The sequence below is a fragment of the Thunnus thynnus genome, chromosome 11, assembly GCF_963924715.1.
Source record: "Thunnus thynnus chromosome 11, fThuThy2.1, whole genome shotgun sequence".
Lineage (NCBI taxonomy): Eukaryota > Metazoa > Chordata > Actinopteri > Scombriformes > Scombridae > Thunnus > Thunnus thynnus.
Genome location: NC_089527.1, coordinates 29,148,418 through 29,173,765, shown reverse-complemented (window position 1 = coordinate 29,173,765; position 25,348 = coordinate 29,148,418). Strand labels below are relative to the sequence as shown.

Sequence of the window (25,348 nt, the reverse complement as noted above, 5' to 3'; positions counted from 1 at the left end):
CACACTTGTGATATACTGCAGGTTTCACAAGCTGTTTTAGGGTTTTGAGTAAAGAACAACTTACCTATGAAAGACAAACATGATAACCAGAAAGGAAGAATCTACAATATTGTCTAAGATTGTTTATTATTCATTCTTACATTTTCTTTATGCTATTTTCATGTCTTTTGCTGGATGAAAGCTGAAAACATGTAACATACTCAACTAAATCCCATGTAGAGACAATAACCAAAATGATCTTTTATAGTTCTGTTTTCTTGATGCTGTCGGGAATCTAACCTTTAGCTCAAACAGTGCACAATCACTGATCAGTTACTTTTTCTATCCTGTTCATTGAGATAATGAGGTTTGATTACATTTGCTTGGATTATATTAGACATTTAGAGATTTTAAACACAGAGTTTTGTGAATTTTCACATCTTTTAAAAAGGTGTGGTGAATGTGTGCCTTCACTCTTGATCAGACTATTGATAATACTGTACCTGCATTAAGACAGAATGTTATCGCCTGCTAATAATAGATCCAGAATGAAATAACAGTTCTTCATCACCTCAACAGGCATTTATTAACCACAAGCACTGGTAGCATCTCAAACTGTGGTGTACGGTATGTCATTATCTGTTGCATTCATTACAATAAAACCAAGAGAAGTTTGTTAGTTTCATGAAAAGTGTCTCCATCCCTTCCAGTCCAAAAGCAAAAATCATCACTGACTTGCTAAATCTGCTGCCTTAGCTTTCCCAAGACACTCTCTCACTCGTACACTCTTGCATGAATACATTTTGGATGCCATTTCCAAATTATGGAAGCTTTTAATATGAGTGCATGTATGGTGTTCTCCTGACATGATAAAGAAATGAGCTCTGTTCTGACATCATCGAACATCTTTCATTTTTTTTCGCATGATGGAGTCTCAAGCTCTTTGTCAACACAGTGGTTTTGGTTCAGTGGTGAGTCCTGTTCAGTGGATGCCATTATCTTCCTCAGTGCTGCCCTCTGCTGGTACGTTAGAGTTTAGAGAATTGGATGAGGTTCCTGTTGATTTCAGCCACGTTCCGGCAACCTGGATGACGTGATTGTTGTTTCAGTAGACATACAGAAGAATATACATGTACTTATTTTGGCACAGATATATTAGCATGGTCACATTGTGGTCTATATCCAGTTTCAGTGACTTAACCTAACATCTGTGACTCACCTGATAAAGCCATGGACAGACGGAACTCATCATTTAAGATTTGCAGTACTTCCCTCACTCCCTCTTCACCCTGAAAGATCACACAGGACCAGTAATCACTATCAGAGACCAAATACAATCTGAAATATCAATACACAACGGCTGTAGTTTTAAAAGATACGTCTTACATAAAATATTTCATGTCATTTATTTAATATTTCACTGCCAAAGACAAATATCAGTCCCTCCAGGATTTTGCAGTTTTTTTGTGATTGTGGCTTGATTTTGCAGCAGCTTGTCTCAAAAATTGCGATGCAATTTCCAAAGTTTTGTGATTTTTTTACAGTAAAAGTGCGGGAATGGGCAAAAACTGCAAGTAAAGGGAAAAAAAGTGCTTTCTTATTGTGTAATTTCATCTGAATACACGATGCGATGACGTGTCACTTTGGTTGTTTTATTAGACTGGTGCAGAGAGTGCAATGATTGGCAGCCTAATTCACTTCCTGCTTTGCGGTCAACCAGCATGGGGTTTGTTTTGATAATGAGAGGAGAGGTTGAAGAGCCTTGCTAACTGTAAATGAAGATTTATTTTTGTTGATAAATCAAGTTTTGTTTGGAAAGGCTTACTTTGTGCTGTAATGCCTTCAGCAGAACTCCTGAGAATCTGACCCGGTTGCACACAATATCAATACAAAATAGAGGATATTGATGGACTCGCTGAAAATGTCTTTCATTGCATTGGCATCACAAGATATGGACATTAAATTTACAATGATATATTGATATCAAAATCTTCCAAGCAGCACCTTTAATGCAGAGAAATTTCAGGAATTTTGCAAAATTGCAAGCCTCCTGCAAATATTGTGGAGATTGGTTAAATTATTGCAATTGTGATTTCCTGGAGGGACTGAAATACAGACTTTGTTTTAGTAAACTCTGATTCTACATCACACATGATTTTTGCTCTTTCAGGAAAGATTCACTGCATCAAAATATTGACTTTATTGATACCAATGCTTTCAGACGGTATAGTATCTCTAAAAATTACAAACGCTAACTAAACTATTTAAGTCAACAACAGTTAAAACCATGTAAACCTTCCACCAAGGCCATTCTTTGAGGAATGGCCTTGGTGGAATAACTATAACTTGAAATAACTTTCAAGGCAAAACTTAAGCTGCCAAGAACACTCTGTATTAGGAGCTGATGAATGAGGGTCAGAAGCTGAACAGGAGAGAAAACATGTCAAGACAGTCGGTCAGTAATAATAACGCCCCCCCCCCCCACACACACACACACATTGCTTTTGTACCTTGTATGCAAGGCCCCACACTGCTGGACGGCCAATGAACACACACTTGGCTCCCAAGGCCAGCGCTTTCAGTACATCACTTCCTGTCCTGATTCCGCCATCCAGGTAGACCTCGATCCTGCCCTGCACCGTGTCCACAATCTCTGACAGTGCGTCAATCTGTTAGTTAGAGATGGAGACATAACAAAGCCAATATACTTTATAGCAACAGTGCACAGTCTGATAAGTGTGGATGTGAATTATACTGCACTTCACCCCGAGTTGAACCATGTATGTTACCACAGGCTAAGCAACATTTCACACTTGTATTTTGAAAGAGGGTTACGAAATCACTGATGTTAACAAACGACTTGTTTTCTGTTCACTAACGTCTTTAGTGGAAAATAGTGGCTACCTAAAAACCATGCTAATGTTACTACAAGCACTACTGCTAATATTAAATAGTTTGACAGTTTGAGAAATATACTTTATTTGCCATCTTGAGAGTTAGATGAGAAAATCACGACCATTCTCATATATGCCGATTAAGTATAAAGCTTGAGCCAGGCGATGGTTAGCTTAGCTTAGCAAAAAGGCTGGAAACAGAGGGAAACAGTTAGCCTAAAAAAATGGTAAAAATAAAGGTTTTTACAGTTATGTGCCAGACTATTTCTTGGCTGGGAGCAGTGACTTCCTGGTGTCTCCGCTGGTTGCCTGGCAATCTCACAATGATGACAATACTTCAGGAAATCACTGTTCCAAGCCAAGAAGTAGTCCTGCACATAACCCTGTATAAACCTGCAAAGTGTCAGTTTTAGATCAGCTTTTGTATTTCTCATCTAACTCTCGGCAAGAAAGCAAATATGAACATCTCTCAAAATGTTGAATTATACCTTTAATTTTACAAGTATTGATTTTGTTGCTTCTAATACTATGACAACTTGTACTACTCCTGCTACTACAGTTACTACTTGTAGGGGACAGCTACTGCTACTACTGTGCAGTAATGTTACTAATACTTGGCGTACTGCTCTTAGTACAATACTTCTACTACCATTACCACCACTGGACCACTGCTGCTGCTACTGATTTGGCTACTACACCACATCTGTATTAATAACTACTAGTACATTTTATTCTATTACCACAACTACTAACATTACTTCGACATTTACAACTGCTATAACTTACTGTGCCATTGCTATTGCATACCCTTGCATCCCATTCTATAAACATGACACAAGAAACAAAATGTTTTTTATGACAGATATGGTCAATAAGTACCGAAGCTGGGCCTCCATCCAGCTGTCTCCCCCCATGGTTTGATACAATGATGCCCTGGACGCCATGCTCCACGGCCAGCTCAGCATCCTCCTTGGTCAGGATGCCCTTGATAATAATAGGCAGACGGGTGATGGTCTGCAGCCAGTACACGTCCTTCCAGCTAATGGATGGGTCCAAGGTGTTGGCTGGGATCCCGTACTCCTCTGGGCCGGCGGCCTCCGGCTTAAAGTGCACATAATACATGTACAACTGCTTTAAGTGCTTGATATACAAATGTACTCTGGACTACTGAAGTAAATACTAGAAATCTAATAAGCCAGGGAAATATACATAAAATTATAAACAAGACATCTGATGTAACATAATAAATGATGAATTTTTAAAAATATGTTGAAAACACGTACTGTTACCTGGAAGACACCATCAAAGTTCTTGACCTTGAGGTGTGGCGGCAGCTTGAACTGGTTGCGGATGTCGTTGCGGCGCTTTCCGGTGTAGGGGACATCGACGGTGAGGACCAGGGCCTTGTAGCCAAGGGCCTCTACACGGTGCACAATATGTTCTGACAGCTTCCTGTCCCGGTACACGTACAGCTGGAACCAGCGGTAGCCATTTGGTGCTGCTGCCACAATTTCCTCCACTGAGCAGGTGGAGTAGGTGCTGGTGATGTAGCAGGTGTTTAGTGCCTCTGTGGCTGTGTGGTGGAAGGTGATAAATGATTACTGTGGTTATTGTCAGCTCACTGGTGGAAAGGTAACTGGTTTTAAGCAGGTTCAAATTTAAACACGAAAATCTTCAGTCTTGCAACAAAGCATTTAAATTGACAGAAAGTCATTCCAATTCAGAAGTATAATATGTTTGTTAGTAGTAGCTTTACTGAAATGCAGTGACACCACTCACTGACCCACGTACACTTGCACACACAAGCACACAAACTCAGTCCTCACCCCGAGCTGTGGCCATCTCTCCTTCATGCCAGGCCAGACAGTGAAAGGCAGTAGGCGCGATGCCAACTGGAAAGCTGATTTCTGTCCCCTGCACTGTGGTCCGAGTGTCGCTTACTGACACATCCCGCAGGATACGAGGTCTCAGACGGATTCTGAATGTGAAGTAAATACAGTATTAATATGTAAACATTCATACCAGATGTGGGGGTGGGGGTCAGTTTGCCTGAGGATGTTCACACAGATAGACTTGGCCAATTACAACTGACAAAATGCAATTTAACAGTTTTAAAGATTTGCATAATTTATTTTCACCTGAAAAAATTATGTATAAACTAATAGATCTTAAAATAAGATATAGGAATTTGTCCACAGTTAGATGAGAACAAAGATGAGCAGATTGATACCACTGTTATATCTGTCCGATAAATATGAAGCTGGAGCCAGCAGCCCCTTAGCTTAGCTTAGCATAAACACTGGAAACAGGGGGAAACAGCTAACCTGGCTCTATCCAAATATAACAAAATCCACCCACCAGTACCTCCAAAGCTTACTTATTAACATGTCATGTTATATTTGTTTAATCCACATAAAGACTGGCGTGTAAAAAAAGACATGCTGTGGTGTTATGGGGTTTTATGTGCAGGACTATTTCTTTTCCGGGTGCAGTGACTTCCTTGAGTTTCTGTTGGTTTCCTTGAAACCTCATGGTGACACCAAGACAAGGAAGCGAGTAAGCTTCAATCAGAGATGCTGGTAGGTGGATTTAGTCACAGGGCCAGACTAGCTTCCCCCCCCCCCCCGTTTCTTGCCTTTATGCTAAGCTAAGCTAACTGGTTGCTGGTGGTAGCTTCATATCGGGATGGGAATTTGACCTCTTACATATTTGACTTTTTATGTATTTGATTGTACTCTTTATGTATTGTTGTTTTGATTTGAATATGTGAACTGTGTGTTTTGACCTTTTACTTGGCAGTGGAAGTCTCACATGATTGGTGTCTGAGACAATCAGGCTATAGAGAAGTGTTGCTTTGGTGGAGGCACAAGCAGGCGGAACCACAAGCCCCATGTGATATGTCTCATGACAACATACGACACTCTCCCTATGGCATTTAACACAACTTCTTTTGTGCTATTCTTAATTGCAGATCTGGGTGTGACATTATAAAATAGAAGTGCTCGGTTCTGCTCATGTCCATTAGTCTACATAGAGACTGACTGTCCCTCCTGCGCACAAGTGATTAAAAAACTCTAAAAGAAGTTCCTCTCTGTGAAATCCATTTTTCCATGACAATATTTACTGTGGTATCAATCCTCTCATATAGCTTGTGGCAAGAAAGTGAAAAAGTGTATATCCCAAAATGTGGAAATATTCCTTTAATACTTTCACAGGTATACTTTATTTACAGTGTTATTTCTTGCTTTATTTTCCTAATGTAGAGGGAAAAAAATTACTCTGAACCTAACCATGAAACCAAACCAATCTGTTAACAGTGCATTGTAAAATCGGAACATGCTTGATTGTCAGATAAAACCGTTCTATTAAGAGAAGAAATGATAAAATACAACACTTAACAAGTCATATATCTGTAAATGCTGATGAACATTGATTTGTCATTGTCATTGTTTTCCCAAAACTGTGACTTAAAATGATTTTTCCCCGAACCAGCCCAACCTTTATTACTACTGGGAAAACATTCTGACCTGACACCAAACACATCAGCAAACAAAGCCCTAGTAACAAGCTTGTTGCAGCAAAAACATATATGAACTGTGTCTTTATAGAGAGGAAAAGCAGTTTAACAGTCTTTATGGAGACATTAGGAGAGCTGAGAGGAATGCATGAGGAGACACAAGAGGAAAAAAAAAACATGACCTGATATTCTTGACCCATTAGTAATGCATATTTGGAAACAGTTCCTTATTCACTACAGGGGGTTGGAAGAACAGTACAGCTTCAGCAGTGATGTGTTAAATAAAAATGTGGGTAAAAATGTAACCTCCTGTTAGTGATTAAGGGCATCACAACCAGACATACTGTATACAGACATCAGTTACAGCTGTCCAAAGTCCAAAAAAGCCGAAATTTATTGCATTCAGTCTGTGTCCTCAAATGATCTGCTGTTTAACATTAACTGTTTTTGTTGGTACATCAACATGCGGATCTGAGTTAAGGCTGATTTACACTGTGCTGTGTCACTACATGTTGAACAATAACTGCATGTCTGTGGTCATAAATGTCATGAAAAATATTGTTTACTTGGTGCTGTTTGTAGATGAGTACTGTCACACTTTACTATTGACATGCTTAAATTGCTTTAACTTTATTTTTCATACTGTACCTTTTGTAAGCCAGTAGATTGTCATCCCTGGTGCAGCATTCATCTGCTCCGGCTGCATAATAATCCCAGGTTGCCTTTGACAGATGTTCCTTAGCATACTCCTCAAAGTCTGTCAGGCATACCATAGCCATCTCTGCACAGCGACCTCCCTCTCTGTGTGGGAACAGAACTCATCAGTTAGCTTACTGATATCATAATCACCTATCAGTACTAACTGACATACTGATAATCAGAACGACATATTTCAAGATAAAGCATTTCAACATATGCACATATCAACAGTACATAAATATCCAGTATTTAAAGCATCTCTTTACCCAATATTGGATACTTCTGACTTTGTTAAACATAATTGGTCACTTATTTCCAGTGTTTACCACAACCAGTCAGCTCTCATATTTTACCCAGTGTCATCTGGAAACAGGATTTGTTTCTTTGCATGTGAGACAAACAGCTGCAGGCACCAACAGCAAACAGGCACTTCACGTTCAGAGTGAAAAACTACATTTACATGCAAGAAGTTACAGCTTCAAGACTTACCACAAATGACTGATTTTTCATAAACAAAACCCCTTGTTCTCACATGACAGTCTCCATGGAGGACTGAAGTTGCAACATCGCTGTGCAAACTGAAACTCCTCTCATATCAGCAAATGTAGTGCAAAGCACACTGTCAACAACTCACCAGTCAAGCTTCTGCACTTTGACATCTGAGCAACTAAAATGACCGTTTTACTTTTAGTTTTTCTATTTTGTTTTAAAGGTTGAAATCCTTGTGTCTGTGACGATCCTTGCATCCACAGCTTTGCTTTTGTGTCAGTTAGAATCAAACTTTCATAGAGCTACTATGAAAGCCACTGACAGTGTATGTGACCTGAGTGCGACCCCTGCTCTTATTGTGTTTACACAAGCTGGAAATGTGCTGATGGTGACTCCAACTATAGTGAGGACAAGAGGCGTCTGACACAGTGCTCTGTGGTCCAGATGGTACGTACAGTAGAACATGTGCCGTATACATGCCTACATGCTAGCACATACATGCACTGCACACTGATGTCACATTTGTAACAATTTAAAATAATGAATTTTTATAAGCTCTTACAAAACTATGATTTCATGCTGATTGAAGAATAAATAAAAAGTTAATCATTAACCACAGATTGTCTTATGCAGACCCTGAAACAGCTGCTCACACACAATGCCTGGAGAATATCTAGTCAAGGCTACCTAGACCTGGAAGAAGTACTCAGTCTTCAGGTATTCCTGATTGAAGAAAACCTTGTAATACCTCAGTGTCAAAATACTACATTACAAATACAAGTCCCGCATGCAAAATTCTACTTAAATACATTGCAATTTTAATAAAAGTTGTAGCTGGTCAAATCAGAATGAATTAATTCCAACATACATTTTACATTATACATTTTTCAAGTGAAGAAATCACTTGTTGAGATGAAAGTACAATTTCCCTGTGATATGTAGTTAAGTATAGTAGAGGCATAAATTAGCATTACATAGAAATACCTGAATACAGTAGGTATTAGTAAAAAAAAAAAAAAAAAAAAAAAAAAAAATATATATATATATATATATATATATATATATATATATATATATATATATATATATATATATATATATATATATATATATATATATATATATATATATCATTATATATTATTATATATATTAGTATTATTATTATCATTATTTTTTTTTTTTGTAAATGATGCAGCAGAACCAGAAAGGAAAGCCATATATAATATAATATAACATAATATAATATAATAGAACTGTTTGCATTCATTTGACGTCTTTTAGACTGTTAAAAGTTCACATAGGCCTAAGTAGCATATAACTAAAATATGGAAGGAAAGGGCGACATGTCAAATGACTGTTAAAATGCACTATAAACTGCATTGAACTGGACCTGTCCAACTGAGCTGCAGGGTTCTCAAACTCTGAAAAAAAATCTGCCATATCTAGAAGGCTACATGTTAGTGCCTTCAAGTAAGGTGCTCTTGCGACCGACCTCTGTTGCAACATGCACGACTTTCTCTGCGTTTATGCAAGATTTTCTCTGAGTTTATTGGAATAAAGTTATTTTTACATTATTGTCAGACTTTTTTGTTATTGGCTCTACTGTTTTAGTTTCTAAACCAACAAGTCCTCCAAATTAAATGACCACAAGTCATTGGACCATGTACTCCAGAGCGACCCACAGAAGCGTTTTCTAATCCTGCGCCTCTATTGACAGTAAACAGCAGGACAAGGTCATTTGGCTGTGCTTTCCAAAACTGTTACAAATCACTGTTAAAGAATAATGATGTTTTATGATGTGGCAGAGCTGTGGTTAAAGTCTGGTTAGGTTTAGGCACAAAGTCCACTTGGTTAAGGTTAGGGAAAGATTATGGTTTGAATTAAATGATCACTTGAAACATGGTGTTAAAGTTTGGCAACCTCTGTTGTCATGGCAATGGTATACACCATGGCAATTGAAGTTCGTCTTTTAAAAAACTGTTCTGACTCACGGTTGGAATCAGGAAGTGAACAGTTGTCTCCTGCAGTAAAGTCCACTTTTTGCAAGTTAGGATCTAAGCAGCCACTCAACCCACCATATCCAAGATGTCATCTGAACTGCATCACTTCTCCGTCATAATTACTACAGCCACTGCATGATATCACTCAAATGTAACTATAGGTCATTTTTGGTGACTGACATTACGACCTATAGTGTCATTTTTCTTAGGAGGCTCTTCTAAACATGGTGTTGACATACAAAATCAACCACACATTTTACCATTTTTTGATGTTGCCCAGCAACAATGGGTTGGCACTTTATGCATCAAATGAATGCCAAGGAGTTCAACTTGCCATGTTGAAAATATCTCACATATTCAATTTCAAGGCACTGTATCACCCAAATACACACAACTGCACACACTAACACTATATGCACTACTAATTTTCTTTTAACAGTTGGAAGAGGACAAGAAATATAATGTCCTTTACCATTTTGTACTTACAGGAAATGGCACAAAACTCTCCTGTGACTTTGGAAAGCTACTATCAACATGAGGTGTTGAGATGAATATAGAGTAAATCAATATTGATTAAATACCTTATTTGTTTGTTTTCTGAGATGTTCCTGAGGCTATCCATCAGTCCATAATTAATTCTACTTTTTAATCCATCTTTGAGTAGATAAGAATTCCTTAAGAACAATAGACCCTTTTCATGGCAGACATTTTGGCTTGTCAAAGCAGCAAAAGCACAGGTGTAATCACTTAATATTAATTATGGCTGCTTTACATTTAGGTGAGCCAGTTGCAGCTCTCTGGCATTGTGTATGCTCACTCGCTGACATGGTTTACTGGTTTACTGGGACAATTAATGTAATGGAGCCAACACAGCACAATGAAAAAGTCAAGTTAATTTAGTATGTTTAAGTAGGCCTTAATTTTTAACTTTTCCAGTATGAACATAGTCCAAATGAAAACCCATAGAAATGGTGGGTTGGGGTTAGAAAAGGATTTTTTCACTTTGTCATTTGTGAGCACAGCTGTTGGGCCTAACACAGGTGACCATAATTATCATGCTGATTTAATTACAGATTGGTGTGGATGGACCCTCCTTTTCTAGTCCTAAAACAACAACAATAACACATACAACTACATATATCAGCCATACTAACCAACTGAAAATAAATGAACATTTTGAGCTCATTGATCAATATGGACAGAAGTCTATTGGTAACAACTAAAGCAGCAGTTCCACAGTTTGTTAGATGTGCAGTTGCCTGCAGGTTGTAGAGCTCAAATACTGAATTAATTAACTGACAGAAAATTAACTGACAAAACATTTTTGGAAGGGATCAATATTTAAGTAATTTAACAATCAAAAAATTCTAAAAATCTGTGGAGTGCAGCCTTATGAGAGTTTTTACTGTTACATTACTGTATGCAGGCAATCTGGAGACCTCACCTTTGGCCTTCAGACCCTGTGATACACATTTTACAGTATTTTTTGAAATAAAAACTGATTGCCAGTGAAAACAATTATTAGCTGCTGCCCTGTCTTAAATTAACTAGAGAGGCATTTATGCATTGCAATGACCCAGATGGATATTACAGCTGTAGTGCTATTTTTACCTAAATGTTATCCTAAAAAAAACAAAAGCTGGAGTGTTAGGGCAAACTGTACTTGCTGTGGCAGCACCTTATTCTTGTTGAATGGCAATAGAGACTAGAAAAACAACAAACACTGCAATGGGCCCTGCGCCTGGAACAGTTGCTTCACAACAATAAGAGACAGTACAGGTTTGCTTTCTGCCACTTGTGCTGTTGTTTGTGCTGTGTGTGGTGTGTTCGCTGTAAATACAGCAGTAAAAAAAATGTACTCGTGTACAAGTGACCTTGAGGAGAATAAATTAGTAAAACCTTAAACTGAAGTGATAATAAGTGATAATGATAAACACATTATTTGCAAGGATTTAATGTTTATGGGCTTATGAACATTATATTTTGAAGCGTTATATTCTTTAATTTCAGGGTTATGAAAACTTTCTGTCTATAAAGAAAACATTTCCCTCCCATGTTAGTGTATGTGGGGGTCACTGCAGATCTTACAATAATATATATTACATGATTAATATTAGATAATTAAAGCAATACATCCTATTGGGAGAAGATTTTATAAAAGCTTTCAGTATGTTCTCTCTGAGCATTCAGACAGTGTATTATGTCTTCTGTTGTGTTTTACCTCCATACAGTTTACTCACCGATTACAAATGTTCATTTTTGCTCAGTTGGTCTTCCTCTCTGCTGACTGATTCATAACCTGTGAACAAACCAGATCAGTCAACCAAACAGAAAGCACAGAGGTTAATATTACTACTGCTGACAACACTGATACTACTACTACTACTACTACTACTACTACTACTACTACTACTACTACACTGAAGCTGCTATTGTACTGCTTTTCAATTCACTCCAATTCAAATCAGTTCATTACAACTTTGTTTATCCCTGCAGGGGGAATTTTACACAGCAGCATGCCACCTGTTGGCCAAGGCAAACAGGTGGCATGCAGCAGTGTTATACAACTAAATACATAATTTGAATCAATTACACAAGCAATAGTACTACTTCCAGTTCATTAATATTTAAATAACCATCACAACTGCTAATACTGCAACCGATACTACTGAAACAACTATCACTATTATATTATACCATAAAATTCCATATATATTTTATTACATCATCTTTACTCTCTTGATGTCAAAGACCACAATAGATATTAGTGTTGGATGTTATTGTTTCATATGGTATGCGTGTTATTTTGTATCTGCCTGCTTACAATGTCAACTAAACTAAACAAAAAAAGTATTACTATGTAAACTTTGACTGCTGCAGAAACTAGTATTATTACAGTTACAACTACTACAACTAATAGTAATAATAGACCCACAATAATTTAAGTATTTGTTGTTTTATCCTGGAAACCACCAATAAAGCTTAGATAAAGCAGCGATTGTAGCATGTTTCTTTAAAAAAAACATACTAATGTAGTACTGTACATACACACATACAGTCTCCATGTAAAACCTTCCTACTATAGATCCTGTAGTATAGGCTTTCAGCTATGAACACTTGAGGGCAGTGCAATACTGAATGAAAGTTCATTCTTAAAGCTTCATTCAACATCTGTGAAGCAGATAAACACAGACTTTCATTTGACGCGTGTGTGTGTGTGTGTGTCAGTGCTGCGCTCTACACACTCTCTGTAGTGTCTCTATAGCATAACTATAAATGACCTCTGATGTCACACCTCTTAGTGTTGTAAACACATGACATATGACACACATAACTGTGTAAACCTGCTTCCTGATTTATGTCAGCTTTGTAAGATTAAATTAGAATATATTTGTGGTGCCATTTAAAACCCCAGTTTTCATTTTTAAGATTTTTTAAAGGAATACTTGTAAAAAACAGCCCATGAAAGTACTTGAAAAATAATTTTACTGCAAAATAACAACTTTATATATATAGTTTAATTTGGTTTGGTTGTTTGTACTTATATATATTTAAAATAGCAGAAAAGCTGTTTTTGGCTCTCACTTTTAATGTAAAACCTCTCACTTTTATGCAAAATATTAAAAAAAATTATATATTTATTTTACCTCTGCCAAGCACTGCTAAATTTATCATCTTTTAACCAGGATATTATTTTTATTTTTTACTGAAGGTTTTCAGGGTGGCTGGATGTGTGCGATGAATGTAAGCCTCTGTCCTGTGTAGGCTGTGAAAGGTGTCAGGCATTTAAACTCACTGAATGGCTGCTGAGAGCACATTGTCCAGGTGAATTTCTAGTAAATACCTGGTATTTGGTATTTAGTGTGTATTGCTTAACAAGGTGAAGATTTAACCATCTTCTGTTACACAGTATTTGTATTTGTCACATAGGCCTGCTGACATTTCAGACTACCGCTCATCACCAGCAGATAAACACATCCTGACACCTTGCTGTTTTAAATTCCCCCCGCTGTAAAACCACTTGGTGTCTACATTTAGGTACAAGCTAAACACAGTTAAGTAGAATCCAATAAGAGTACATAAATATAGTTTCAGAGGTGGATGAAATCAGTCTCTTACCTTAACCTGGGCTGTTTGACAGGCCTGTAGTAGGTGTTGGTTCCCTTCTCATGTGACAGGGTCGTGTCAGAGGGCAGTCCAGCCCCCAAACTACGTCCTACCCCCCCACGTCCTACCTCCCCCTTCCCCCACTGCACACGTCTCCCCCTTCACAGTGTGATGCTCCACCCACAGTGGCTCAACACCAGCTATGCCTCTCTGTCAGCACTCTGGGCCATGGCCTCTCTTTGTGCCAAAAAACACCAAAAGCTCACTCAGGTCAATTGTTTCTAGGAGCAACAAACACCTCCTGTTTTCCTTCTCTCCTTTCTTCCTTCCTAAACTACTCTCCTCCCTCCTTTCCATCCTCTTTCCTTCCTTACTGACTTCCCTCATTTGGTCCGTTTTCCTTCCTTCCCTTGCTTCATATCCCTTCTATTCTCCTCTATTATTCTACTCCTTCTTTCCTTCATTCTGTCCTTTCCTCCTATGTCCCTTCCATCCTTCCTCTTTCAATTTCCCCCCCCTTCTCTCCTTCCCTCACTGCAATACATAACCTCTGTTAAACCTCTGTTGAATATTTCTGAATGTATTTGCTTATGTGTCTCCATGAGTTTGCCTACTCTGGTCAATCAGTGTCTATCTGTTTGTGTTTTTGTTGTACCCCAGTTAAATGAATGGCTTTCTTTCCTTCTTAATACTTAATCTTCACTTCACAAGTAAATAAAAAAGTTGAATAAACTGTAGTGCTCCTTAGAGCCTTGTAACTATAAGGCCCCACATTTATATTTTGGGTTGTCACTCACAGATGACCGTATTAGGGAGTCTTAAAGTAATAGACTTGATCCAAAACTGATCAAACATACAAGACAAAGGCCGGAAAACCAAACAAAACCCCTAGGAGGTACCAGGGCTCTCTCTGGAAATGTCAAACTTGTCAAACGGAGTGTGGACTTTGACAGGTGTTTTGAAGGTCCTTACATATAAAACACAGATGTCCCAACCTTTGATATCATGAGCCTGTTATGTTAGGGTCCCCTCCTGTAAGTGATGGATCGATGGCAGGATGTGAGAGAAAATGGTATGAATGCCACAGTGTCTCAGCTCACCGCCAACGAAACAAAACGCCCCAAGAAGTTGTTGAAGCATTTTAAAACAGCAGATGTTAAATTAGATTCTCTCGCTCTTATTTCATTACGGCTTCGGAATTGAATTTACTCTTTGTAAATGTAATATCTTCAGTAACAAAACCTGGCTTCTTGAGAGCTGTCTGTCTTTCTGTGTGTGTGTGTCTGAATTTGTGTTTTATTTTTGCTTCAGCACAAAGGCTGTGAAGGTGGAGCCAAAGGCTAAATCTGAAGAGTTGGACCTCCACGAGGAGGTGTGGGTGTTACCTGCACCGAGAGGAGGTGCAAATTGTGTTAATCCACAGCTGGCCTCGATGCCTAACACCATGGAGTTAGATCTGGCTCTGGGGCCGCCGTATTGGAGGTTCTGGACGTTCAGCTGAGTGGAAAACCTCTTCCACATGCTGGTAGAGGCTCTGCCCCGAGGCTGCGGCCCAGCACGCCGCAGCACATGTGTGTTGAATTGTCAAGGTGTTATCATGCCCTGGCAAGGCTCCGAGCTCCTCCACCTCTGTCTCTCCCAGGTTTATTATCAGACTAAATACAGCCGAGTCCATGGACACGGGTCGCAGATTCATGCCTAACATGTGCTGGCTGTCCATCATTGTTTGAGCGATTTTACACACAGGCCAGAGAAAGATATTTATACATAAACTGCAGATATTTATTCATATATGTATTTATTTGGTGGAAAAACAGCAGAGTAATGTTAAAAGCAATGTGATTACCTGCTGTGGGTTGAATTCAGCTAAAATGTGTTTTCTGCAGGTTTACTGTTTTCCCACACAATAAGGACAAAGGAGCAATAAACAGTTTAATGATTAAACAAGACAAAAAGCAATAAAAGCAACAGGCCCCATTAAGATAATAGACAGATAAAATGGGCCTAGAATAAGACCCTTCTGTCTATAGACCCTTTATTATCCAAACTGAGGGTAGATGGTGTTGTACTGTATGTTACAGATTGTCCTGTGACAAATGTGTGATTTTGGGCAATAGAAATGAAACTGACTTTACTTGATAAATTATTCTTGAAAAGAACAATACTTGATTAAAAGTATAGAACAATTTCAATTACCTGACTGAGTTGGTCACATAAATCCATTAAATGAGGGTTTAATAATCTGTCTGTGTGGTGTAGTTTTTTCAAAATAGTCAAATGTTTTCCACAGGGAAAATTTAGTGTAATTGTCAAACATAAACAGGTTAATAACTACAATTAAGAGTTAATAACTGCAATTTCGTCAATGCAGTTTTCATTGTTTTCTGAATGTTCATTTGAATAGGAAACAATGTGAAACATTATCAAACCAGATTTTAAGAAAATAAATTTTAATTAACTCAAAAGATGCCTTGAACTTTGGAACTCAGAATTTTCCTAAAGTAAGAATAAACCTTATAATTGTTAAGTCAATACTTTTTAAATGTTTCCCTTTATTTACATTTTTGTGAGATTAACTGTCTCTCATAGACAGAACAATCCACATTACAGTTCCTCTTAAATATTGCAGTTAGTATCAAAGGCTTCAAAGAGCCATACTGACGAAAGCAGGATGTAATTGATCATGTAAAGATGAAAGGCTTTTTTCACCTCATAACTCATACAACATTGTTGATGCTGGTATTTTATCCAGAATAAAACCTGTAAATGTACAAATCCCCTAAAATATTAACACTATTTTATATTGTAATTTAAAAATTGTGTAGTTTAAGCTGTTTTAGTTGAGAATATTTTAAAAAATGTCAACTTTTTTCAGCAAGTATTATAATTTAATTTGTAGTTAATTTAGTAATTTTTGTAGTTAATTTAGTTTCTTTTGTGTCTTTTTTGGGGTAGTTTGCTCTCTAATTGCATCTTCTGCAGTGTGTAGCTGTTGTATATCTGGGTGTCAGTGGAAGCCATTGTGCGAAGTGCCAAAGCAAAGGCAAAGGAGTGAACACATCAGTGGCTGTAAATGTCATGTAGAGGCTGAGTGATGGATGTCCAAAGCATTTGATGTCTGGGAGAGATCTGAGCATAACTCACAGTTCGCAGTCACGCCATTTCAGACTCTTATGATTCAATCCATACACGCAGGCAGCGGCTGATTTGCTCACATCTACCAACAGGCGCTGGTGTTGTGTGAAAGTATTATGTGTACTCGTTTTTTTCCCCACATGAGGGAGGTGCATGTCATTCCTTATGTGAGTAATTCATTCCTCGCTGAAGCTCGCTTGAAGCTATGAAAACTCGATTGTGACTGACGATTGTGAACTCCTCTGTGGGTGCATTAATACATTAACGTTCACGTAGGTTTTTCATGCAGCACATAAACACCAATTCCGCCTCGCTTAACTTTAGCTTTTTTGTGATAAATGGCCTGATCATGTACAATACTGTACATCCATCTAGTGTTGGAGAGGTGCTATCAGTGGGTGAAATCGATGAACTATAAATCAAAACCTGTGCTCTAGGCATCTACAGCAGGACTGCCGTTAACTCCTTGTGTCAAGTATAAATCCAGCTTTAGCCAGACTCTTAACCCTGACCTGACTGACTAAATTTATTTTAGTTGCTTAAATTTTACTGGTTTCTGCATTAGTTGGTTAGTTTTGTTTTATTCACTGTGATGGATAAAGGATGAATCTGCATAGAGCTGCAACTGATGATTGTTTTCTTACTTCTTACTTACTTAATTGATTAATAGTTTAGAAATGTTTAAAGATGGAATTCATAATTTCTTAGTGGCCATGGAGATGTCTTCAATTAGCTTGTTTTATCTGACTAACAGTCCAAAACCTTAAGATATTTAATTCATTTGAGAAGCTGGAAGTACAAAATATTGGGCAGTCTTGCTTGAAAAATAACAGAGATGTTTAATCGATTGTCAAAATAGTTGCCAATTAATTTTCTGTTGATCCACTAATTGATTCATCAATTAATCGTTGCAGCTCTAAATCTGCTACAAGGGGGTCTTTACTGCTCTACCCATCAACCCATTAAGTGGCATCATGCCAATTATCTGGCATCTTCTTTGGGAAATCACAAAATTAAATTAAGATTCTCATCTCATATCCTGCACATCATCAACGTGTTTAGCTGCAGTTTAATAAAGAGGAGCAGGGCTGTGACTGGTCCACTATCTAGATTAGAATCTGTGGCAAGAGACGTCAAAAGTCAAGACAGTAGTTACATGTTGCCCTCTCTGTTGTTACAGTTTACTGTCATCTCTTATTAACAATGAGTGATATCTAGTTTGTCATCTAATGTCAGTCTAAATGCTGCATCAGAACATCCAGAAATGTCCTGAGGGAAAGTGTATGCGTGTGTCTGCGACACCTCGTAGCTGTCCACCACAGCCACAGCTGGTTGTACTGAACAGCTCACTGCCACAAAATGCTTTCTTTATGGAGGAAAGCGGGAAAAACTTTGAACACATTTAGTCAGCTTTCTTCTGCTTCAAACTAGCACTTCTTTAGTGTCTCCACGTGTCCAGGTGTCTTTTTTTAAGGGGGATAATAAATTTGACCTTTAGGTCACTTAAAGAAAATAACTGAACAAACCTAACAAAATATTTTAGAAGGAAAAGTGAAATGGATCTCATTGCTGGATTTTTCCAAACAACTTCTAAAAATTGTAAGACAAGGAACTCTTTAAAATTAATTTTTAAACAAGCAGTGGAGATTTATTGTTATGAAAATATCAGCCTACAAAAATGTAAGTGTACAGTGTATCTGCCGTGCAGCTGATATGAAAGTACTTAGAGTCCTGATGAGGACCAGATCTGGTCAGCATTTGGTCACGTTTTTAATAAGAGAGCCAATTTAATGACAGTTTAAAATGACTTTGATGGTAGACAAATGTAAAAACAAGCTTTTGTTTTCCTCCTCAACAAGAGTTTCTTGGATATTTTTATTTTCAGTAGTAAGAAATCTCCAGTTCAGATTATGCCTGTGAGAGGTTGTACTTTATGATAGGTGATAAAACATGAACAGTAAATGTAATACAATAGGTGTGAGTAGGAATGCAGCTGAGGTTAAACTAAACTAAACTCAGCATGATCACTTTTGGTTCGTAGATCTTAAGGCTGACATAAATCTTTATAAAACATTCAGAGCAGCCAGTAGCATCAGAAGGAGATTATGTGCATATTTGAGATGTAGCAGTTGTTCTTTTCTTCCCCACCACCACCACACAGTTTATATTGTGACTTTCTTTGGTTGTGCTGTGCAAATCAGAAGATTTCCTACTTTCTGTTGGCAGTGCAGAGTGACAGATAACACATTAAATCAATGTTGAAAGTAACGTGACTGGTGACTTGGTTTGGGGGTGTTTGCAGTGTGGGCACAGATGAGAAACGAGCCTGCCAGCGGCCGCGACTGTCAGATTCAGAGAATGTTAGTGTGTGTGCTGTTGTCATTCTGTTTCTCTCTTTCTTTCAGCAAAACTCTCTCGCAGAATAATCACTTATTTTCTCCAAAAGGAAATAATGTTCCATAATAAAAAAGAGATCTTTTGAAGTGTTTGGGGCAAAGCTCGACCCGCTTGAAACTTGCTGTGTGAACCCTTTTACTGGGGTGAATACTTGAACTTGCCCTGGGGACACAAAGACTTTATGAAAAGAAAAAAAAAACACATAAAAAACTCATAAAACTCATGGTGTACAGCTCTTCTACTTCATAATATGTAATAAATACTCTGGAATGATTCTTTCTGATCATTGGAAATCCAGCAAGCTTTGATTTAATGCCTCTATGAAATATGAACGGGATAACAACGCTCCCCAGCTTGCCCTCTTCATCGCTTTCTTTTCTTTCTCCCGCATTTTCCTCTCTTTCCTGCTCATCATCTGAAGACTTTTCATGTGTCCTCAAGGCTCATTTGGAAAGCTTCATGTCCAATCAGTTGCTGGTGAAATGTGAATCCACTGTGACATTTTCTCTAATCAGCTCTCTCCAGCATTCCCCATTCCCTTCTTACAAATTATGCAAATCACAGTGCAATAACCTATTAGAGTCAAACCAAACTCCATACTCATTCCTGCTTCTTTTTTAATTTAGTCAGTATACATGATTGAGGGACGTAAGAGGAGATAATATTGCCAATATTTAAATTGGTTGTTCTTGTCTACATCTGCTGGTTATGTGGAGTCTCTGACCCCCATTTCTCTTTGCTGAGAATTGGATGATGTTGAATAGAAACAGGCAGGTAGACACATTTGTGGGTGGACATACAGTATATGTGTATACACCCATGGCAACATGCATACACACACAAATAATACCTACACTCTTGCACATGCTGGATAAGTGGGTTGCTCTGACTGGGGTCTTTGTTTTCAGTTTAAATCCTGTGACTACCAGAGATTCAACCCTGATACAAAAGTCTCAGATTTTTACTGTCTACCTCAGAGAACAAAGTCATCTGGGATTTAACGGGCGAAACCTCCACTTTATTTTTATTTCGTAATCTAGAGCAAAGGTAAGGGAACTGTCAATCTTTCAGGGTCTGGTTTGTTTCAGAAGACTGCACTGGGTTTGGTTTAGTGGTTGATGTGACAGGATTAGTGTTATCTAGATGGAAGACCTATGATGCTTTAGAAAGTGCAGTATTAGAGCACAAATACATTTATGGTGAAAAGTAAAATAAAATGTACAATAGCGTGTTGAAGTCTTTAAAAGCAAGTTTTAAACCTGCCAGGTAGCTTTCCAGAAAAGTTTTATAGCACATTTAGTAGAGTTGGGCTCAACAGATATGGGTTTTTGAAGGTCAACACCAACACCAGCACCCAAATTAAACTACTGATTGCCAAAATTTTGCTGATGTTCAACATCTTTTTTAAAGAATAACAAGATGAAGTCAGTGTTTCCCTCTGTTTTTTTTTTAAATCCCTGTTAGGGTGGAATAAGTTTTTATAAACCCTAATGGGACACTTAAAGCATTTGAAAGACTGAAATGAATCAGTAAAATTATAAATTGAGCAATCCGTAAGCTATCTTCATTAAAATTGCTAAAATCCGATACTTTTAATTTAAATGTTGATATCAGTTGAATCTTTTGGCAAGCCTAAGATATCCTTCCAACCCAAGTATGTGGTTTGAATTGAAAGATTATTTAATTTTAATTGTGTTTATCTTATTAGTAATACACTTTCTTTCCGAACTGCCATCACTTTGGGAGTATTAGTTCCAGTAGAGTGCTTTGCACATCTATTAAAAACCCACACTCTAGTACTGTAACACTGCAACTAATTATTTGTTGATGTAAAAGCAAAACCAAATAAATATTGCAGCTGTGAATACACTTAGCATAATCTGTTCCTTGTGGACTTGCACACAGCATTAGGCTACTTTGGAAACACATTATGCTGAATTAATTCAGGGGAAAGAAGAAAACATTTCACCCACATGCATCCTCTCCATTACAGACATGATGGAGGAATAACATGCTTCATTTAGGAGACTCATTTGAGGATTTGGGGAAATAGTGAAAGCTACAGTATAATGCATTATTCTCTGCAGAAAGGTTGTAAGGTTGTAATAAGAACTCCAACATGTAGGAGTTAGAAAGAATAGTGAAGAGGAGTTAAGGTGCCATGTTATATATTAAAATGAACAATGATTGTTAACATTTTCAAAATGATATACTCAAGTCTGTGTGTGTGTGTCTGGAGGTAAACAGCAGAAGGCATCAATCTCCTCGCTGGTTCATGCCTTTGACAAACTGATGTGCAACACTAATCTGTCACAGGACAGACACAACTGATGAAAATCAGACACCTGATTTGTGACAGCTGCAAAGACAGACCATCACCCTTTCTCAAAGCCCAATCAATCCAAAGACAACTGGAAAAGTATATTTAGCTCAAAGAGCCGAGCGGGAAGTAAATATTTTTACTGGATTTTTCCATTTAATGATATGCAGCAGATGTGGAACGAGGCGGAGGCGAGAGGCATGGGAATCACTTTACTGACTGACTGTGTCATCGCCAATATGAAACCAATGAGGGACAATAGCAGACTTTCGAGTTAGCATTAAAGAGGTCAAAGGTATTGGGGCTCAAGACTCAAAGTAACTGTGTTTCACAATGAAGAGGCTACAATTGTTTTGGTCGTATCTGGGCCTGTGATTGAATGGTTTGCTAGAGGGCACTAAGGATTCTTTATGTATTACAGACAGTATGCTAAACTCTCATTTTCCTACTTTGATGAAATCTGGACAAATTGTGGGCTTCTCTGAGGACCAGTTGGCTCAGCGAGGGTATGCATGTGCACACGTGTTTTTCTGTGTGTATGCATGCGTGTGTGTATCAGTCAAAATGAAGTCTCTGAATCTCTCCTCCGGCCATCGCTAAAAGTTGTCAATCAACTCCTCTTTTAATTCTAAAAAGATGAGTGTTCACATGCTAAAGCTACGCCCACCTCGCCACAGGCTTTGGCAGTGCCTCTGAAGCCTGATGGTCTCCCCCTGCCCAAAATATGGAACCAGGAAGCATATTTACCAAATCAAAAGTGGCGCCACATTAGTTTTACACATTTTCTGTTTGATTCAACAAAGCATTAAATCCCCCAAAATAAGCCATATCAGATAGCAAATGAAAAGCAGTTTGAGTTTATTTTGAGTTTGTGTGTGTGTGTGTTGGTGGGAGAAGGAACAGTCGGATGAAGTGAGATGTTGTGCTACTTGTCTCGGCTCTGGGGTGTTTCATTTAAACGGTGTGTTGACACTGCAAAAAATCAAAAAGTATCCATCTTAAGAGGTAATTTAATCCAGCACAGTGAGAGAGAACAGCAATCTTACTTTACTAAAGAAAAAACCTTTGGGTAAATGGGTAAAATTGTGCTGAAATTAAGTGGAATTGTCACACTTCATTGGCATAACAAGATAAAAATAACATTTTAAGTTTCATTGTGAGACAAAATCTCTTGTTCTGTGATTTTCATACTTTGCAGAGTGGGAAAACATCCAAACCAGGAATACATGCTCAGTCTCAGCTATAAAAGTCTGCTCTAGCGCCAGCAGTACAACTCGCTGTGGTAACCAGCAGCTCCAGGGGTGAAAATGAGACAGAGAGAACCACTTTGCCACGTCGTCCCCAGAAGACGTTGTTTCTGTGAGCCACTTGACATGTTAGATGCATAGCACTTAACTCTTGGTTTACTTCATTTTTAGCATTTCATCTTTTATTGTCATTCCAGGTTGGGTGATACATTTCAAAACAAAATGGTGCAAAAAAACAAAAATTTTTTGGAATTGAAAGACCCAAGACCAGAGGCGCAGCAGGTTAGTGCGTATGTCTTTTTCTCTTCTGCATTTTACCACACCCTTCTCTGAAAAAATAAAAAAAATAAATATCTGATAACAAATCTCACAAGAAACACTACAGTGACCATGTCAGATGGACTCAGATCTCAGGTTGTGAAATACTTCTCAGGAGGAGATAGAAAGCGAGAACAGGATGGTGTTGACAGATTTATATGTACAGGAGGGATGTTGTAGGCTCCTCTCCTTCTGCGCTGCATTCCGTTATCCTACCTGCAACGTGGCCCTTGTTTTCCACCTGCCATCTATAGTAGGACGCCCCCACCTGGCCTTCCGGTGTCTCCACTGACAGGTGAAGGCAAAGTTCCTGCAGAGAGCGCGGCTTTGCAAGTGGCATCAGGTTTAATAAGCTGTCACCAGGCTTTAGGGGATGGAGAAATGATTGAGAGTTTGAATGTGCATGTACATGTGCGAGTGTATCCGAACGCACTGTACACCCAAACATATGTACATATGTGTGCATGCGTGTGTGCGTATGTGTGTGTGTGTGTGTGTGTGTGTTTGTGTGTGTACGGGATACTGCAGAAACACAGGAGGCGCCTGGACCTGTTTCCAGTTAAAAGCAGAAGCCCCCACAACAAAGGCCCTGGCCGGGGGAGTCGTAACGAGGAGAATATCATTTTTCTTTGGCCTCTGTGATCTGCCATTCTTACGTTTCACTTTCAAAGCTCTGCTCGCTGGCAGAAGTCCTCAGCTCTGCATCTCTGATGGAAAGAAAGAACACTGCCCTCCGCCTCTCCTCACCTCCCTTCTCTTCTTCCAAAAAAAAAAAGGGATAGAAAGAGAAGAGAACAGGAAAAAAGGACCAAATGCCCGTCTTAGGCCATGGCTGATAAAAGACGCATGGATGTGTTAAAAGCCATATTTCTCTGTCAGCCAGGCTCTGTGGAGATCCTGCAGTAATCCTCCAACAGGCTATTTAAGGCCTGTGGCTTCCTGGTGAAGATCTATTTAGGAATCCCCTTTTCCCTGCCCACACAGGGGGAAAATCGCAAAATCTCTCATCCTCCATCCCCTCCAACAATTACTGGAGATGCCCATGAGTGAGGTGGGTTTAGTGGAGACACTAAGCAGAAGACTGTGGTTGCACTGGTGAGCTTTCACATGTGAATACATTTAGTAAAAAGAAAAACAGTATTCAGGTGCCAGGACACTCTTGAAACATCTGTTCAGATCTCCTATAGTTGAATAAAGTTTAAACAAATAAAAAGGATAAATAAAGGTCATAAAAAGTTAGACATCGGGAGGTAAAAGTAGAAATCTAATACTTGTCCACAGCTCTGAGGTACAAAGCTATATGTGATTCATTTCACACTGAAATCTGCTTCTGTCAAAATACTAGACTATAATCCTAGAGAGAAATGGTTTGGGCACTCATGAATTCTTGCTATCACACAACACAGTCCATCTTTAAAAACAGGATTTTATAACCTCTACATTTCATTTTCACAAAATTAACAGTCCGCTGGAAATTGTCCAGTTGCTGGTCCTTACCCACAAAAGCCCCTTATGTTTGTGTTTAAAAAAAAAAAAAAATCCCCAATCAACTGTACCGCAGTAAAAGGTCTAATCAATGCACTTGTCATCATCATCATCCTAACTTGACCCACAATTTTTGTATTTGGCCACAAATACAGAAATCAAAGCAGAATGACTTCCACCAACATGGTTTCACAGTACTTGAGATGACTCACTGCCAGTGTGCCTCTGAGCACAACACTTAACCAGCAGCCCCGACCTGACCTGCACATTCATATAAAAATCACAACATCATTAGAATTTTTGAGTATTAAAGGTGTTTACTTTAAACTGTGATGCGATGGATTTGTCCACATATTATCACTGATATCTATTATGTCCAATAAAGCGATCATCTTAAAATGACATATCAAGTAAAACATCACAAAATAACACCACAGTAAATAAATTATAAGTCTCTCTGTCTGTGAAACAGCCATCTAACCACTACAGAGTCTTGATATTTGAGGGATTAGAAAGCTTTTTTAAAGCTGTACTAATTATGCTTTTTTATATTAACAATGGATTAAATGACTATATACAATGTGGAAGAGTTCACTTGATTCAGCATCCTTCAGCTCATTGTTTTGGTTTTTGTGGCCTGCAACTTTACAGGTTTGGTTCACTTTCACTGCTCTCATCAACCTCATCTTTATAGCTGCAACAGGCAGCTGTTTTTTAAAACTACTACCTGGTGAACACTGTGGAACATTTAACAGCTA

At 38.3% G+C, this 25,348-nt stretch overlaps 1 protein-coding gene across 4 annotated transcripts; it reads right to left on the bottom strand.

Annotated features, from left to right (window-relative positions):
• Window positions 1-107: 107 nt before the first annotated feature.
• Window positions 108-13,831, bottom strand: hao2 (hydroxyacid oxidase 2 (long chain)). Of its 4 annotated transcripts, XM_067604312.1 has the most exons (9): window positions 13,701-13,831; window positions 11,822-11,880; window positions 7,039-7,191; window positions 4,700-4,851; window positions 4,157-4,446; window positions 3,753-3,974; window positions 2,490-2,648; window positions 1,199-1,268; window positions 108-1,063 (listed from the first exon to the last, which is right to left on the bottom strand). In XM_067604312.1, exons 2-9 carry the CDS (start codon window positions 11,836-11,838, stop codon window positions 1,008-1,010), a joined length of 1,119 nt encoding a protein of 372 aa, XP_067460413.1. In that variant the 5' UTR covers window positions 11,839-11,880; window positions 13,701-13,831; the 3' UTR covers window positions 108-1,007. The 4 variants fall into 4 exon arrangements, with proteins under 4 accessions (XP_067460413.1, XP_067460412.1, XP_067460415.1 ...); XM_067604311.1 differs by lacking the exons at window positions 11,822-11,880; window positions 13,701-13,831 and adding an exon at window positions 10,163-10,303 and having other exon boundaries at window positions 4,163-4,446; XM_067604314.1 differs by lacking the exons at window positions 11,822-11,880; window positions 13,701-13,831 and adding an exon at window positions 10,163-10,300.
• Between the last annotated feature and the right edge of the window lie 11,517 nt (window positions 13,832-25,348).

Coding starts and splice junctions, on each gene's coding strand:
- hao2 (XM_067604314.1), bottom strand. CDS start 10,203: ATGGATAGCCTCAGGAACATCTCAGAAAACAAACAAATAAG. Junction 4,447..4,699: donor AGAGATGGCCACAGCTCGGG/GTGAGGACTGAG, acceptor TCCACCACACAG/CCACAGAGGCACTAAACACC. Junction 1,269..2,489: donor TGTGGGGCCTTGCATACAAG/GTACAAAAGCAA, acceptor GTGATCTTTCAG/GGTGAAGAGGGAGTGAGGGA.